The sequence below is a fragment of the Emydura macquarii genome, unplaced genomic scaffold (assembly GCF_026122565.2).
Source record: "Emydura macquarii macquarii isolate MOO-44397 ecotype Brisbane River unplaced genomic scaffold, CSIRO-AGI_Emac_v2 contig_480, whole genome shotgun sequence".
Classification (NCBI taxonomy): Eukaryota; Metazoa; Chordata; order Testudines; family Chelidae; genus Emydura; species Emydura macquarii.
Window position 1 is genome coordinate 8,898,091 of NW_027130617.1, and position 16,334 is coordinate 8,914,424.

A 16,334-nucleotide genomic window follows, 5' to 3' on the forward strand; every position below is an offset into this window, starting at 1 on the left:
TAAATTTTTCAATGAAATACACACTGCAAATTCCTTTGTTACAAGAGGGAGATAATTGGAAGTTACTCAGATCCCAAATGAATGTATTTCCCTCTGAGTGAGTGACATTTGGCATGTCTCATGAAGAAATTTTATTGGAAAAATAAAATAATTTTTTTTTTAAAAATTGAAAATATAACCTCAAACATACCAATTGCAAATAGCCTCAAGAAATGTTTTTGTTTGTTTGTTTTTTGAATGAATTTGCTTTTATTTCACATAGCTGTCTATCTACTTACCTTGGTATTTCTAGTACATCCACCATTGTATTTTTGGACATCAGTTAACACAGCTGTATGAGAAACTTACTTTGATTCTTCAAAAGAAATGAGGATGCATCAGAGAAATACAAGTCATTCATTTAGTATAGTAGTAGAGCAACAAGTAGTAAGTAGACTGGAAAGCTACTGAGAAGCAATAGGAGATCATCAAGATAGATTTATATGACACTGGACTGTGAAAGACATTGTCTATATTACTAATAGAAGATGATGCACACTATTAGAATTAAAGGTCTAAATTTATCCAGTCTTTTGCTTCTCCTATCTTCACACGGGTCCTCAATTCACCAGACACACAAAAACTGCCACCGAAGTTGGGTGTGCAAAGAATATGAGAGTTAGCACACAACGTAAAATTTATTTATTGCTCATCTGTTAATTTCACCCTAATAAGGAGCATCTCAAACTTTTGGCACTGCACGTTTCCAGTGCTCCTTCTGGAGAAGAAGACTGAGGAGGATTTAGTCATTTACTAATCCTTTATACAGGATTAGGTGTACTTCCTTTATTAAATAAATTAGTCAAAATAGTGTATTTATGATGGAAAAGGTATTTTGAAAGGTATGTCATTTTGACAGCTATGTTTTGGAAAACAGGACCATCATTCAGAAAAGTAATAGTGACTTATAAAATGAGCATTGACCCAAGAAAATAATAGTAAAGATGTTTTGGTCATGGCACCATCTACAGCTTATGAATAATATTACACCATTGAACAGTATACTTAGTATGCGGTGTAGTAGTAGCCATGTCAGTCTCAGGAAATTAGAGAGACAAGGTGAGTGAGATAGTATCTCTGATCTGACCAACATCTGTTGGTGAGAGAAAAAGATGTTAGGAATACAAAAAGAATGGTGGTAAAATTATATGGAGAATTTTCAAAACTGTCCACTATTAATTTTTTATTCCTCATTTTAATTCCTCCTTCCCCCGCCTACTAATTTCTAGCAATATACTTAGGGAAGATGAAAGGAATAGAGACAAAAATGTGCAAAAAGTCAGATGCTGATTATAAAGAAAAAGGTAACATTTGGTACAAAGAGAAAATATCAAATGAAATCAAATAAGAAGTCAAACATGAGATATGGGCACAGAAGAGTAAGACATCAGATGTTACTAGAATAGTAAAATGTCATCAGTAGACAATGTGCTGGAATAGAGGAAGATACAAGTAGGGGGCTGAAACAATAATTCATCCATTACTAGAAATTAGAGGAATTAAAATGAGGAATAAAAATTAATAGTGGCCAGTATGGAATACTCCCCATCTAAATTTTACCATTCTTTTTATATTCCTAACATGGACTATGTGTATCTGCCAACATCTTCAGACAAAATAATAAATAATAATTTCCATAAACATGCAGAAATGGAATTAGATTTTGTTTTGACTGGGGATTTTCCTCAATTACAGCCTTTGGGGGAAGCTGTACCAGCATACTCCCTAGCATTGAGGGACAAAGTTACTCTTTTCATCAGTGGCATTTTCTCTCAGGCATTCAAAACAGAGGTAAACCCCCTGGATCCAATTAGCAGCTTTGGCTGTTTACATCAAGGATTGCACTGGTCAAGCTACAAACCTGTGGTTGGAATAGGGCAAAACCCCAGTTTAGATAAGGCCTGAGGAGTTGCTGATATTGCTGGGCTCCAGAGGGAGGGCTACAGTGCACGCTCCCTACTGGGAGCCCCCCACACACATCAAGGGAGAAGAGCTAGAAACCCCCAGGCACCAGACTCTAACCCCAATCATTTGTGGCTACCCCAACACAGAGAGCCACCCCCCCAAGCTATGTGCTGCTCCCCCCAAATTAATCTGCCATTTACAACACCCCCTCCAAAGAGGCCTCAATTTAGCAGTCCTTTCCCCCATAGACTGCCCCAACTGAATTAATCTGCTGCATCCCCCCACCACACACGCACATGCACACGCACGAGACTCCCTCATTCGTTAACTGGCTGCCCTCTCACACCTCCCAGCAGCTAGGCCTGGCGGCAAACATACCTCTTCAGATGCTGCTGCTGTGTACTGGGCTGGGCCTCTGCTCCCTCCTGGTACTGGGTAAGGAGCTCTAGGGCTGGGAGTGGGTTTCTTCTTCCCCGCACTGGCACGGGAGCCAGGCAGTCCCGGTAACAAAGCCAAGAGTCCTCCTGCCCCTTTCACAGTAGGCGGGAACTCTGCCTGCTCCTCCAGGGGCTGTGGGAAGAAGCCCCTCCCTCCACCACAGGAACTGCTCTCAGTGACTACCAAGGCCTTGCCTTTCCCCAGCTGGTGGGGAAAGTTAGCTAATCAGAGGAGTATACTGTGTAAACTAACAGATTTCCCTTCCCTAGAGAGCTATAGAAAGGTCTGGAAACTCTCTATGGGACCCTGCCTGCAGTGGTGAATTTACACAGGGAGGGAAACCTCTTTTAGCCGCCACGCAAGGGACCTGCAGCAATAGCTGCCTGTTACTGAATATTTTTAATGAAAGACTGAACACAATCATACTCAAAGTCTTGGAGATGCTTTAAAGTGGTCATTTAACAGTGACCTTGCAAACAGAAAAAAAAAATGGGCTTGTGTCCTATTTATTTATTTGTTTAGGATTCTTTAGGATGTATAAACACAGCCTGATAAAAGATAATAACCCAATCAACTTTATTTAAAAACAAAATCATATTTTTTCTGCTAATTTTTCATGCTAGAAATTGAGGTCTAGCCCACCTGGAAGTGTCTATGGATGACTGAAGGTCTGATAGGATTATGACATGCCAAACACCATGGCAGTGAAACCTGATTACCAAAATGGGGAAGTGATATTTAGTCAGACTGTTTAAAACTCTGACTGATTTGATTGATTGATTTTGAAAGTACCTTCTTAAGACCTACTCCTAATGATGGCACAGGCAAAACTTTCATTACCTTCAATGGGAGCAGGAGCAGGTTCTTATGCCTTCTGTAGGTACAGAATCAGGGCTTAAAAACCAAAAACCTACCCAAACCTTTTGCTCTCTTAGAACAAATTCTGAAGATTTTATAAATTCAAAGCAGGAGCAACTAGCCTGATAAGCCATTGTTGTATAATCTGTGGATCCCTGCTTTGTTTCCGAATGCTGCATTGGGAACACTAAGGATGCATCATATTCATGCCAGAGGCATAAGGGAGCAGTGTGAACTGCACTTGCTCTTCTTATCTGGGTTGGCTATAGGGGAGCATCCAACTTCTCAAGCAAAAGCCATTATGAAATTCACCCAACTGCAAGAGTGCCAGCACACCATCTACACACTATCTTAGTCCTCAAAATAGGATTTAAGTGGTGCATAGATCTTATTCACTCCCTAGAGAGGGTCAGTATTTCACCCAGGAAGCCCTGAATTTATCTGTCCCCTCCCTCCATCCTTAGGGTTTGGGGCCATTATTCCTTCTTTCTGAACATAAGCACTGGGTAGAGGTGGAAATTCCCTGTGGTTCAGTGTCGAACTAAAGAGTTTACTAATTGCCATTTGGTGGAAAGGGCTATCAAGGGGTGGTTTATACTTCTGCACAAAAGCCCCTCCAGAACAGAATTACAGAAACATGATAGTTGTGTCTTCTTATCATTTATTCCTTCTCTCACCACCCTACTTCATCTTAGTACACAGCACTGAGTTTATATTTAATAGTGTAACACTACTTTGACATTCCCTCATACTACAAACTATCTTCAAGTGATACCAATGGGAATTTGACATTTGCCTTTAAAAACTTACACATACAATAGTTTTTTTATATTCTCATTACTGTAGTTTCTGAGCACCTTGCAGTAATGTATTAAGCAACACGACGAACAGCTGTGACATGTAGTTCATGCTCTCCTCTCCCTGGGGAAGAATTGTGTATGGAGTATTTTGTTTGGTTGTTTTGTGGGGGGAGGGTTGCATTTGGAGCAGAAGGTAGTGAAGGTTTCCACAGTTCCTATGAGAGTTCATTCCACAGTTTCAGAGTAGCTGTTGAGAAAGCTCTGGCTCTTGCAGAGACAAGCTTTAAACCTTGTGGTACGAAAAACGGTTTCCTACCTTTTTGTAACTATTTTTGGATTGTGTTGCTCATGTCCATTCCAAATAGGTGTGCATGCTGCGCGCATAGTCGTTGGAAGGTTTTTCCCTTAGTGGTACCCATCGGGTCAGCTCAGCTGCACCTTGGATTCGCGCCACTATGGAACTGTTTATAGGGCCCCAGCAACCCACCACCTCTTCAGTTCCTTCTTGCCAGCTGGCTCCGACAGAGGGGAAGGTGGGTGTGTCTTGGAATGGACATGAGCAACACACATCTTGAAGAACAACAGTTATGAAAAGGTAGGTAACCTTTTTTTCTTCGAGTGCTTGCTCATGTCAATTCAAAGTAGATGACTCCCAAGCTGACCACAGCAGGAGGGGTCGGACCTCATGGAATTCATGGAGCAAAGCTTGGTTCATCCTTCATACAACTGCACTAAATGTTCAGATACTGGAGAATTTTACCCCAAGGAAGGAAGACTAAGGAAGCAAGAGAGAGGACAGGATAGCCAAACAGGACTGGAAAAATTATTTTCTCTTCAGCTTACGTAAGAGAACTAAAATATGGAGCTTTGGTCTGCACAGTGTGGTTCAGTTTAAATGGGAGTTTACTACTTATGCTCCTTAACTATTTTTCCAAATGTAAATATTTTCCTTTCTGGATATACAGTCAAAGGCACAAACAAAAAATATGTGATTTTAATTTATTAGGTCTTTCTCCTTTTTCAGATACAGCCTGGCAAAAATTAATTTGAAAAAAGAGTTTATTCTTTTCATGCCACAATTATTTGCTGAGACACCCATACCTATGTTGTATGCAGTGTTGTGCTGGTCTCAGGATATTAGAGACAAGGTGGGTGAGGTAATATCTTTTACTGGACCAATTTCTGTTGGGGAGAAAGATAAGCTTTAGAGCAATGTTTCTCAACCATTTAAGTAGCAAGTACCCCCTAACTTCTGACAATTTTAATAAGTACCCCAATATTCAATTTTTCACAGGATTTTATATTTACAGACTAATGTGAGCCATATGTTGGAAGAAGGGCGGAGTATATAAGGCCATGATAGGACAGATGTCCGATTTAGTGTGGGTAGGGTTGCCACCTATACATCAGGGGTGCACAATTCAAGTATGTACCTTGGCTAGAGGTGATGTTGGCCAAAGCTAGGAGGCTTTGAGCGGCATGCCAATGCTGAGGAATATGAAGCGCTGCGCCAAATTTTTTGCCATAGATTTGAGAGGAGGATGGGGTGAGAGAGACAGGGAAGGAGGGCAAGAGAGATACAGGAAGAGGTTAATTGGTGAAATCTGGGGCTGTCATAGTTGTCAATTTCACTGCTCAGCCAGAGAAGTGAAATTGACAAGTTTTCTGGGCACTGGGCTTTGAGCCAGGGAGGGGAGCTGCCACCTGGGCAAGCTGCAGGCAGCTGCCACCTGGCTTCCAGCTCAGGAGGTGGGCAACTTCCATTCAATCCAAGCTGGGGCAGAGGAGGCTTCTGCGCTGGCTTGGACCTGGGGATGTGGGCAAGCGGCTGCTGCCCATCTTCAAGCTGGGGCACTGGAGGCTGTCACTCGTCTGGGAGCCGGGGCGTGGGTGGCTGCCAGCCAGCTGAGAGCCCAGCTCACAAGATGCAGGAGGCTTCCACCGGACTCCCACCTGGGAGTTGGGGCCTGGCAGGAAGTGGGGGGCTGTTGCCCGCCTACCCCAGAAGCTAGTTGCTGCCGCTTGCCTTCCAGCTGGGAGCTGTGACCGGGTGGGAAGTGGGCTGCGGCTGCCCACCTCTCCCTCACTCTGTTTTTCCCCGGGTACCCCCGCCCCCCGCCTGTGTCTCGCGTACCCACAGGGGTACACATACCACAGGTTGAGAAACTATGCTTTAGAGCTCAGGTAGATCTGTAATAGAACTCTGTGTAAACTAGAAAGCTTGTCTATCTCACCAACGGAAGTTGGTCCAGTAAAAGACATTACCTCACTTACCTTGTCTTACCTATACCTATAGCATTTAGCTCTTTTTTCCATTAAATTATAGTGATTATAGTTTGACTGATTGTATGAAATTCATATTCTGATGTAAGAGAATTGTATAAAGTTGACCCTAAGTAATTCAAAAGTCTCACTAATTGGTTCTAGGTTTGTTGAACGTGCACCCTTCCTGTATTGTTACACAAGACAATTGCTAATTACACCATAAAAAATAAAAAGCCTAATACAATTTCTCTCCAGATTTATTATTCCAGAGGCACTTAAATAGCTTACATTTATATAGTGTCTTTCTTCCCACAGTGAGTTACAAACTACAGTATATACCCATATAGGAATATCTCCCAACACCGTTTAAATGCAACCATTTCTGAGTACCACCCATGCTATTTCAAAATGTCACCAGCTTGAGACACCATACTTGAGGATATGGAGATGCTTATCAATACTTTCATTCTCACTATGACTGATTATAATTCATTATTTTCAAACTTCCAGCTTGAGCAATTAAAATACTACAACCAATATATACCACAACTCCATTTTAGAACTGAACCAAGATTCAATTATTTTCACCAAATTTAAAATCTCTTCATTGATTGACAATAAAAGTTTGCATTTTAAAGTACTTATATGTAATCCATTAAAGAACAGTGGTCTAGAATATCTTTCCAAATTGTTTTTACTATATGTTCCTAGTTGCTCACCCAGTAAGCCAAGTGATTCTTTGATTTATCCTCAATATAAATTAGAGCTTTTAGGAATTAAGCGTATGGTCCTGTGAGACCACTGACCTGTGAGATAATTCTCCCACTGACTTCGGTACACTACAGTAGTGGGTCTATTTCTCCTTGTTTATGAAGCTGGGTCTGTTTTAGTTTTTAATGTGAAATTGAAAAAGTTTATGCTCAGTGCTGTTACTAATCAATCTTGAATTGTAAAGCACCCTGGGACTTGCTGTGGAGGATGATATATAAATGCGCTTTGAGTGGTTTCTATTTGTTAGTGTCAAAAATACATGACCACATTTAAAAAAATAAACCTAAATCCACTACTTTACATTACCGCAGACTTCTCTCTAGCCAACTAAATAAAAACAGATATTTGTATTTAGAGAGATTAGTCTCTCTAAAAAGCTACTAAAACATTGTTTTTTTTTTAAAAAAAAGTGCAATTGGGTAACAACTTTCACAAAAACAGCGATTATGGTAAACCCTGAAAATATAGGGCTATGATGAAAAAAACTACAATCTCACCTATAGCAGCACCACTTGCTTCACTATAAATTAGTCTGATACGTTTAAGAATTTGAATAAAAAAAACTGGTAAAAATGGTAACTTTGCCATCTTGTGTAATGAACAGAGTCTACTTCAGTGTCAAGTAATCCATGGATGAAGTTAAGCTTCAAACACATGCCTTTTGGCATTTCGCTGATGCTATTTAACCTGTTGAATTTATCTCCTATGTTAGTGGGTACCTGTACGAAGACATGCAGTCACTGGCATTTATTCTGCTATGTAAGAGTATTTTAATATTGTGAGATATGGACAAGAACTGTAAAATCCCAAAGTTTTCAAGTTTCAAGATAAAATGGGAAAATATTAATATGTAACAATTTTAATATGAAAGATGGTATTCAATATTCACAGAGCTAAACTAGTCACTAAGAGGAAGATGTATACACATCTGTACAAGTGTATATTGATTATACAAAAAGAAAAAAGAAAACCTTGATAAAATGTACTGAGATCACATTTATTGTATATTTAGTGCATGTCTTCATGTAGTGCATTCCTATGTTACACCATGTGTGCAACACTACAGAGCCACCAGAACTTCAGTGTATGGCAGGGATTTTAAAATTTTTTCATAGTGTGGACTATAACTGAACACAGTTTCATGGACCACCAGCCTCCCATTCCTGATCATACGGACCATCTCTTTTTGCATTTATGATAACGTAAAATCATATGGCAACTACAGTAATTGTTTAAATGGAAAAGTAATATCAGGAAAGTATTCAATGTATTTTAGCTGTCTTTTAATGAGATTTGGCAGTTGCAATAAAAGAACCAGTACACCATGGACTAGTAGTCCATGGACCACTGTTTAAGAACTATTGTTGAATGATTTACTAATTTACATAAGCATTGCCTAATTTATCAAACACAAAAAGCCCTCAGGAAAGGGAGTCCAATTTTGAAGAATTTTGAGATGTGGCATCCCTCACATTAAAAAAATGGTAGAGGCTACCATTATCACTCCCTCTTAAAACCCAAACCTATTCAGCAGCTGGACAGGAGTACATCTTATTTGAACAAGAAGGACAAACAGCAGAACTCTGATGGAAGCTAACCATTACCACACATTACAGAAATGGGAGCAAACAGGACAGTTGAAAGTCTACTACTGAGCAACAAAATGTTGCTTTCAAGGAGGGATGCTAAGTGTTTTAGAAGGATAGAGTTTTGGGCCCATCCTTGATCTGATTAATGTCAGTGCCAAAACTCCTACAACTTTAATAGGCAGATTGGTCCTTTAATCGTTTTCCCTCCTACACCATTGCTCTGGGAACTAAAATCATGCCCCTCAACTTCCCAGAGCTGTCATGTGTGTCTACGCAACCCCAAATAAAAAATATTCAAGGACCCTAGCCACTGAAATACAGAAAAACATTTTGCCTACTATTTCTTTCTTTCAGTTCTCTTCTGTCTCAACTTCCTCCCAACTCTCCCCATTTGCCTCCATTCCCTTTTCTGGGGGAGGAGGAGAACAAGGTACAGCATTGCTTTTGCAGAATAGAGGGAAGAATGGGAGACAATGAGAAGCAGAGGGGAGCTGTGGACAGACAGGCTGAAAAGGCCTACAAATCCACAGTGGAGAAGGCCTAATCTCTTTAATAGCAAAGGGAATTAGGCTCCTTCCTGCCATCTTGTTTCAGTCAACCCTGCACCAGGAATGGTGCACATACAACACCCATCACAAAGCTGGGCCTCTACCCAGGTCTGGCACTGTACAGGATAGCAGAATATAGCTATGAAAATGGACGGACATCCTGCACTATGTGGGATAATTCAGCAGTATGCATAGAATAGACAGTGAAAATCAGAATTGTTGCCAGAAACAGGAGAGGTAGTAACCCTAGTTTTAACAGAGCACTTCACTGAAGGAAAGGAAGGTCCATAAAAGTCAAATTAGCTGACTTCAAATGGTTTACATCCCAAGATGAATCAGGTTACATTGATTTAAGCCCAATTTAATTTAGGCAGGTTTTTAACCACAAGAATAAGGACATTCTTAGTACATATTAATAATTAAACCAACATATACACAATTAGCAATATCCTACATAATAATAAATGCGTAACAGCTTGCTTTGGATTATCCTATACCTAGTTAATTTTTTTTTTTTAAAACAAGCCAAGTAGTTTTATCTTGCTGTTTACTTTGCCCTTCTACATGTTCTCTGTAATTATCAGTCTCTGTAGTAGTTTGCAGCTTTATAGATTTTAAGATCCAAATTCAATTGTGTCTTCAGTTATCTTCTTGAACTCATAATTTCCTCTACCATCCATGTGCAGGTAAAACTGTGGAGTGAAAAATTTACATCAGCAACCAGAAGACAAAGCTAATCTAAAAATATTTTTTATCATAATAAATTGTATACGGAAATTTTTTAAAGAACAAAAAATAAGACCCCTAATTAAACTGGTCAGAGGATGATCTACTTAACCAATTTAATTAACTTTGAGGAATAACTCAAAGTCCATTTAATATCCCCAAAAAGGCTAAATACATAATCAACAAAAATAAAAATGACTTACATCGTGGTGTTTCCAGAGGGACTTTCTGTGAGAGACAGTAAAGAGAGTGATGCCCACCTATAGTAAGAAGAGAATACAAACATTAAGTAGAACTTCACCCATAAGACAAATTCAACTGATAACCTTGATCCCTCAACTTGGTAATATTTTTAAAGGTGAAATTAAAAGCTCATACTAATAAATAGAAACACTTTACGTCCTTAAAAACATTTCTATGATGTAGCCTCAACATTGCAAATTTTAGAGGAAAAACAAAAGAGGTTTTAGGTTTGTTTTTTTAAACCTGCTGAAGCTGATAACAACGACTAAGGAATGCACTCCCTGTACTTAGATGTTAGCAATATCACAGGCTCTTGCAAAAAAAAAAATAAAAAAATTCCTGAACTTGAGCCCAAGCAGTTAAGTAAAAGAGGAAACTATTTCAAAATATTTTTTTTTAAATTTTTTTGTTTGTTAACTAAAGTCTATGATGTTAATGATTTAAGAACTTAATGTGAGTCTTAAGTACAACAAAAACTTTAATTCATCTTTAAAATCAGGTGTAGGCAACAGTTCTAACTGTACAGAATGGTTAAGTTGTAAATGGTTAAAACAAAAAGAAATCGAAGTGATGATAATCATACTATTTGTTTTTTATCCTTCTGTAAGGAACAGCTGACAAAGTGTGATTTTTCCAGACGGATGCTACTTTTCCAGATCAGCTACTTTGCAACAATAAATCCTCCAACTAGAAAGCAGTACAACCTGGCACCCAAATGTTAACAGCATAATTGAAAAGAGATATTTAGGTTGTTTTAAAAAGTAAAAATGCCATAGGACTGTTTTCTTATTAGCATACATTATTTATGGTAAATACTTAAGCAATGAAATACCTGCTCTTCTTTCGCACACAGCCCATCCAATGTCAAAATTACTACTACCAAAACCTGCTCCTGCTTCCACTGACAGAGATTTGGATAAAGATTTCAGTCTTTTCCAAGGACACCACTGCCCCATAGTTAAATTTAAAGTGATTTTCCCATTATAAGCTCTATTTTCAAACTCTTGCCCCCCACCCAAATTAATCCCCTTGATATTTTTCAAACCACATCTCATGTGAGAGCAGAATCTTTTGAGAATTCTGGGGTGAGGGTGGGGGAGAATAGGGAATAGAAAAGAAGTTTTAACTTTATGCTTCCTAAAATACTTCCTTTTCATTTACTTTTTGAAAGTTCTCTTAGTGTTGTTGACTTCTCTCTCTAAAACAGGTTCACTTATATGTCCTTTTGTTTTGTCCGTCTCGCTGAGAATAGGTTTTTCCATAAGGAAAGTGTAAAACCGTTTTTAGGTGTTAGCTGGATTCCATTTCACATTTTAATAAAGTTTTTAATATTATAATATCGAATATTGTTACTGAAGTCCAGTTTTACCAATCCCTCAAGTTGACTTTTTTCCAAATTAGAAATTTCATGCACAAAGAACAATTTAAATGCATTTGAGCATTCTTTCTTTATGTAGAAAAAACAAAAACACAAAAATTACCTTCCGGCAATGACTGTAAATGTAGCCTTCTACATCAACGCTAACAGCGCTTGTACATTCATCCAGAATTGCAAACTGGGGTTTATGATAAAATAACCTTGCCATCTGGAATGCAAAACAATACACCATTTGTGAATACAGAGCACAAGCACAATGCAAGTTTCTTTATCTTCAGAATAGCATAATCTATCATCTAAATAAGCATTTAAGAGCTAGAACTACTGTAATATATTGGAAATATAACAAACATTTTAACAAATGTTTGAAATATTTACACAAATGCTCAAACACTTCAGTTTTTGTGCTGCCATTACCTTTCCCTCCCAAAAGACATACATGAAAAAACTATAAACTATTTAAGTTTACAACTAAAAATGGAGATAAAACTTTTAAAATTTAAAGACAACATTTTAGTGATTTCATCCCATTATTCTGAAGTGTTCAGATACAGTAATATGTACATTGCAATGCAATAATCAGAGATTTGAGTAATACTGAAGCACAGTGGGTTACAGCCAGTGTGCAATGAAAATATCCTTTGCTATCTTGTCAGTTTGTCTTCTAGCAGACAGTTAAATATGAATATTTAACAATTTCAAATATAATAGTTTGTTCTATACAAGTAAAATTCTTTCTTAAGTATTTATATTTTATTTTGGATTATAATTTTACTTAAACCATATTCCTAGTCATACAATATAATCTTGGATATATGTGTAACACAAGGAGATTTCCACAATTATGTGGTTGTTTATTAACCCAGAAATGCGTATATGTTGCCAGACCATTATTCTGGCTTGATTTTTGCTAAAGGAAAAATTTGCTGAATGCCAAAATATTTACATATATAATGATCAATGCTGTTGGCAGAAAGTCAAGTGTTCCCAATAATCACACCTAATACTGAAGCCTTAGAAGTTTTAAGCAGAAATTATATGAAAATTAAAAGGGGAAAAGAGAAATTTTTTTAAACCATCATTTACTGAACCTCACAGAAATTTGAACACTGATAGTATTCTCTGTATACTTTCCAAGGGTAAGAAATCAGTATTTTACAACATCTGCTTACATAATAGAAGAGAATGTGTTGATCTGGTAAGAAAATATTCAGAAATCTGTATTACAACGTGAAAATAATAATGTTGTAATAATTTAAAATATTTTCATGAGGACTAAGATTAAAAAACCCTTAAATTTTTTTTTTTTAAAGAAAAAAACAGTAGAAAAATGTATTGACTAGATATCACTTAAATTTCAGATTAGTTATTGTAATTCACAGTATTTTTTAAGTACATATAAGATAGAGACGCACTGCCATCCTCTGTTTCTCTCCTCCACTGAGCACATCCATCCAGTCCTGAATACTATCCCAGCCTCCTTCACGTTCTAGGATCTGACCCAACTGGACATTATCCAAGTACTCCTTCAGCACCTGTTAGCAAAATAACAATGCTTACAGATACACCTCAACCTACTTCACGTTGCAGTAACTTCTCAGATTTAGTATTATTTACTGTTACTATTAAATATTAAAATCACTCTCCTCTCACCCAAGATATTGGTACCAAAATAACATTTCAGTATGTACTTAATTACTATAGCAATAAAGTTAAAAAATGAATGATACTTCAGAACAAGTTTAAATAAACAATGCAACTTGACCAATCCTCAATTTTAAACCTCTGCTTCAAACATATAGCCTCTTATGCCAAAACATCTTAAATGTTCTGTAAAAGATCAACAACTTACAGTATTAATATCCATTCTTGAATGTTGATCCATGCAGACGTGCCCATGCAGAGCTCCACTGAAAACAATGAAGCTGCACATGGTGTAGGGGTCCCATCTGCACAGAGCAGCTGGCAGGATCAAAGCTTTAGAGAAGCCAATAACTCAAAGCAATAAGAAAACAAGGGCTTTAGCAGACAGGGTGACATCCTTGACATCTACTGGCCAGTAATAGTAGAGGTTGTGTGATAAATGGGCTGAAGTAGCAGCCCATGTGTGTAGCACAGTTAAAGCCACAACCTATGACCTTTGGGTTGGTGAACCTTTATTTGACAGCCAATCAGATTCAAGAATTGGAAGGAGTGAATTAAGAGAAAAAACAAAATGCTATGACGTCTCCCAGAGCAAGGATTGTAGGGAAGCCACAGTTTCATCAACATTTCTTGTTTGGATCTAATTGGGTGGGGGGAGATGCAAAAAGGGGCATAGCCCTAGAAAAAAATGCAGAACAAGTCCCCAGGTAACAGACTTGGGTTTCTCTATCATTTAACAAATGTAAGGTACAAATAATCCCACACTACAAAGAGCCAGGAAAAGACTTGGCTGAAAATAATGGTTATTGAGTTTATTGTCTTTTTTACCTGATCAGATATCCCCTTCTTCCTCTGGTCTTCTAGGGTATCTGGATATATTACTTGGTCTCTGAGGGTTCCTAGCGTCATATATGGTCTCTGGGATTAAATTGCAAATGATTAGTACAGCATTACAGACGTGTAATCATCATCTAATAAAGGGGTAAAAAAAAAATACAAATATCCATTACTATGGTACTTTGCTTTACCTGAGGAACATAGAACAGCTTTCCTCTCTCAGGCTTAGTTAGACATCCACCAAAGAGAGGCCACAACTGCAACAAGAAAACAAAAGTTTTAATTTTAAAGAGAAATTTTCTCTTAAGAAATTAGAGTGGGTGTGTGTGTATTTTTTTAAAAATTATAAATCTCATTTTAGTGTTTCCTTACCTCACCAAGAACACGGAAGAGTGAACTCTTCCCACATCCATTTGGTCCACAAATCAGAACATTTGCACCTGATCGAACCTAAAATATAAGTCAACACTTTGAAAATTTTAGAAATGCCAGTATCCCCATAATTAGACTTGAAGCCATCCTTTGCACAGTAAGCCCAATTTTGACACACATCTACCAACATTAAATTTAGCCTAAACTAAATCAATCTTTTTGAAGTTTTCCACTTGTGATCTGATGATAGAGTAAAATTATTGCATAGTTTTTTTTTAAAGGCAAACTGAATAAAAATCATTTTGGAAATATTAGTGTTGAAAATCAGATTTTAAAATTATTTTGAAAGTTTTCTAATTTTTTGAGGGAGGGGCTAATGGTCTTTCAAGAAGCTTAGTTCAGAAACTTCAAGTTTCTTTTATTTGATTGGCCTCAATGACTGGGCTGGTAAGTGACTACTTGATGGGAGTTTTCTGAATTAATAGCAGAACTGGTTTGAAAATTGATGAAAACAACATTGACATAAAATGGAAATTATTATTATTTTTTTTTTTTATGAATTTGTCTTTTTTGTTCTGACCACATCTAGTTAATAGTCTAATTATATACCGTTTTCACACTATTTGTAAAACCTGCATGGGTTACCATGTGAAGATTGTAATCCTTGCACAGCCCTATAAATTCCAGACCATGACTTCCCAAGACCTCAAAACTGGAGTAAGTCTCTTCATGTGCCATCATGGAGGTGTGGGGAGATTGCATGCAGTTTGGTCTGGTTCAGAGGGAGTTGAGTGAGAAAGCCACATTGGAGGAATGGTGGTGAGCAGAGAACATTGCCGAAAAGCTTCTATAATCTGCATTTGATTGGGAAGGAATAAATTTGCAAGAGACTGAAGAAGGATGAAAGAAGGAAAGTAGAAGCCATTGTTATTTTTGAATAAATCCCCACCGGAGAGCAATTATTTGATTTAAAAAAGTTAAGAAGCCTAAAGAAATTCTAACACAAAACCTTTGTTAAATTTGAGTTAATATTAGAAATATGGGAATATGTCTACATAAGGGGACTACACCAGCAGAACTGTGGTGCCACAGATATCCCACCATAACGCATAGTGTAGACGCAGCCTACACCAACAGAAGGGGTTTTCCATCAGTGTAGGACCACACCTCTGTGATGATCCGGGTCCAGACATTCCAAAGGGAAAACAGAGGGTCTGAACCCCCAAATAATAAGCAATTGAAACAATTGACTTGTACACAATGTAACTCTACTATACGTTTATTGAGTAAGGTCTTTTATGAAAGCCTGTCGTCACACACTGGTGATTAATATCATTGCGAAATATATGTATTAACATCATATGAGGAATTATGGATACTCACTGATATTATACTTCAAAGTCTGTAACCAAACAAAGGGAGAAACAGGTTTTCTCCCAGACAGGAGAGAAGGTATCTACCTACCTATCTCCAATGTAAATTAAACATCATGGAACCAAAACAATGGAAGTCCCATTTACATATGAATCAGCAGGAAGGGAAGAACAGCAGGAAGTAAGCCTGACTCTGGGGACAAAACAAGTTTTGGGAAATATAAGCAGAAGTTAAAAGCCATTTTGGCATCCATCACTTATGGGACATAGGAAACAGGACCCTGTGAAATTTGGATACCCTGGTCTGGAAGATTAAGGATGCTGGTAACTTGATGCAACTATGAAAGCTGCTTAGGCAAAGACTGTAACTTGTTAACATTTTTAGTCACTAGAAAGCCTGTTTTATTTGTAACCATACCTGTCTGTTTTATTCTTGCTTAGTATATTTATATCTCCATTCTTTGTTAATAAACTAATTCTTGTTTTATTAAAAATCATCTCAGTGCTGCATATTAAATGGTGAGTGCATGAGTCTTCACCTAACCTAC

General features: G+C 37.7%; 1 protein-coding gene and 1 long non-coding RNA gene across 2 annotated transcripts in view; both read right to left on the bottom strand.

Moving 5' to 3' along the window:
- Positions 1-2,447, bottom strand: part of LOC137146761 (uncharacterized) — a 76,152-nt gene extending 73,705 nt beyond the window's left edge. Inside the window, exon 1 of the long non-coding RNA XR_010918039.1 lies at positions 2,323-2,447. This is a non-coding gene — a long non-coding RNA (uncharacterized lncRNA). The remainder of the gene's footprint in view (positions 1-2,322) is intronic.
- A 4,097-nt stretch (positions 2,448-6,544) lies between these two features.
- ABCD3 (ATP binding cassette subfamily D member 3) overlaps positions 6,545-16,334 on the bottom strand; it is a 52,139-nt gene continuing 42,349 nt past the window's right edge. Inside the window, exons 17-23 of the mRNA XM_067538434.1 lie at positions 14,414-14,491; positions 14,233-14,298; positions 14,033-14,122; positions 12,976-13,095; positions 11,664-11,768; positions 10,143-10,199; positions 6,545-9,905 (exon numbers count right to left, since the gene is read on the bottom strand). Coding sequence (XP_067394535.1) covers positions 9,828-9,905; positions 10,143-10,199; positions 11,664-11,768; positions 12,976-13,095; positions 14,033-14,122; positions 14,233-14,298; positions 14,414-14,491 — 594 coding nt within the window. The 3' untranslated portion in view covers positions 6,545-9,827. The remainder of the gene's footprint in view (positions 9,906-10,142; positions 10,200-11,663; positions 11,769-12,975; positions 13,096-14,032; positions 14,123-14,232; positions 14,299-14,413; positions 14,492-16,334) is intronic.